We start from the raw sequence: 691 nt of genomic DNA, 5'->3' as shown, positions 1-691 counted from the left end.
TATAATCATCCTCTTTATCTCTAACTGCTCTGTCCCACTGTCACAGAGACCTTCAGTGGTAACACCTTCACTTCATCCTCAGTGTCAATGAATGGAAACACCTTGTGAGTGAAAGTGTGTGTGAAGGTGTGTATGTGTGTGTCAGTATCAGGATCAGAGAACGACAGTTTTCCTCTGTTCCAGTCCAGATTCACTCTGATCCTCTGGAGCTTCTTCTTCACTGAGAGATCAACGGATGAAGCTGAAGGTGACCGTGCTCTGTATTTACCTCTATAGAACCATATACTCCATAATCCAGACCGTATGTCTCCCTTCCTCTGGACAGACTCTTCTAACACACCCAGTCCCCAGTATGTATTGTCTCCAACCTCGACGTCCCAGCTGTGAGTCCCTGAGTTAAAACCCTCAGAGCCCAGAACAGACCAGCAGTAAGAACTAATCCTCTCTGGATTGTCAGGAAGCTTCTGTCTCTCTCCTTGTCTCACTCTGGTCAGATCTTCAGACAGGATTAGTTCTGGACCAGCAGTGTTTGGGTCCAGAACCACAGGACTGTAGGAGACCAGGTCCTTCATCTTGTTCCAGATGTTGAAGGTCAGGTTGCCCAGGTGTTTGGCCTGGTCTATCAGAGCTCCTGAGCCCAGCTGGTGATCCTCCAGCAGGGGGCGCTGCTGGACTCTGTCCACTGCAGCCT

General features: G+C 49.3%; 1 protein-coding gene across 1 annotated transcript in view; it reads right to left on the bottom strand.

Annotated features, from left to right (window-relative positions):
* Nucleotides 1–8: 8 nt before the first annotated feature.
* Nucleotides 9–691, bottom strand: part of LOC111668266 (zinc-binding protein A33-like) — a 1,350-nt gene continuing 667 nt past the window's right edge. Inside the window, exon 3 of the mRNA XM_087178763.1 lies at nucleotides 9–683. Coding sequence (XP_087034889.1) covers nucleotides 21–683 — 663 coding nt within the window. The 3' untranslated portion in view covers nucleotides 9–20. The remainder of the gene's footprint in view (nucleotides 684–691) is intronic.

Source organism: Seriola lalandi, unplaced genomic scaffold, assembly GCF_002814215.2.
Source record: "Seriola lalandi dorsalis isolate HSWRI2012SDOR001 ecotype SW California unplaced genomic scaffold, Sedor1 jcf7180002054734, whole genome shotgun sequence".
Taxonomy (NCBI): domain Eukaryota; kingdom Metazoa; phylum Chordata; class Actinopteri; order Carangiformes; family Carangidae; genus Seriola; species Seriola lalandi.
This window is presented reverse-complemented; position numbering and strand designations above follow the sequence as displayed.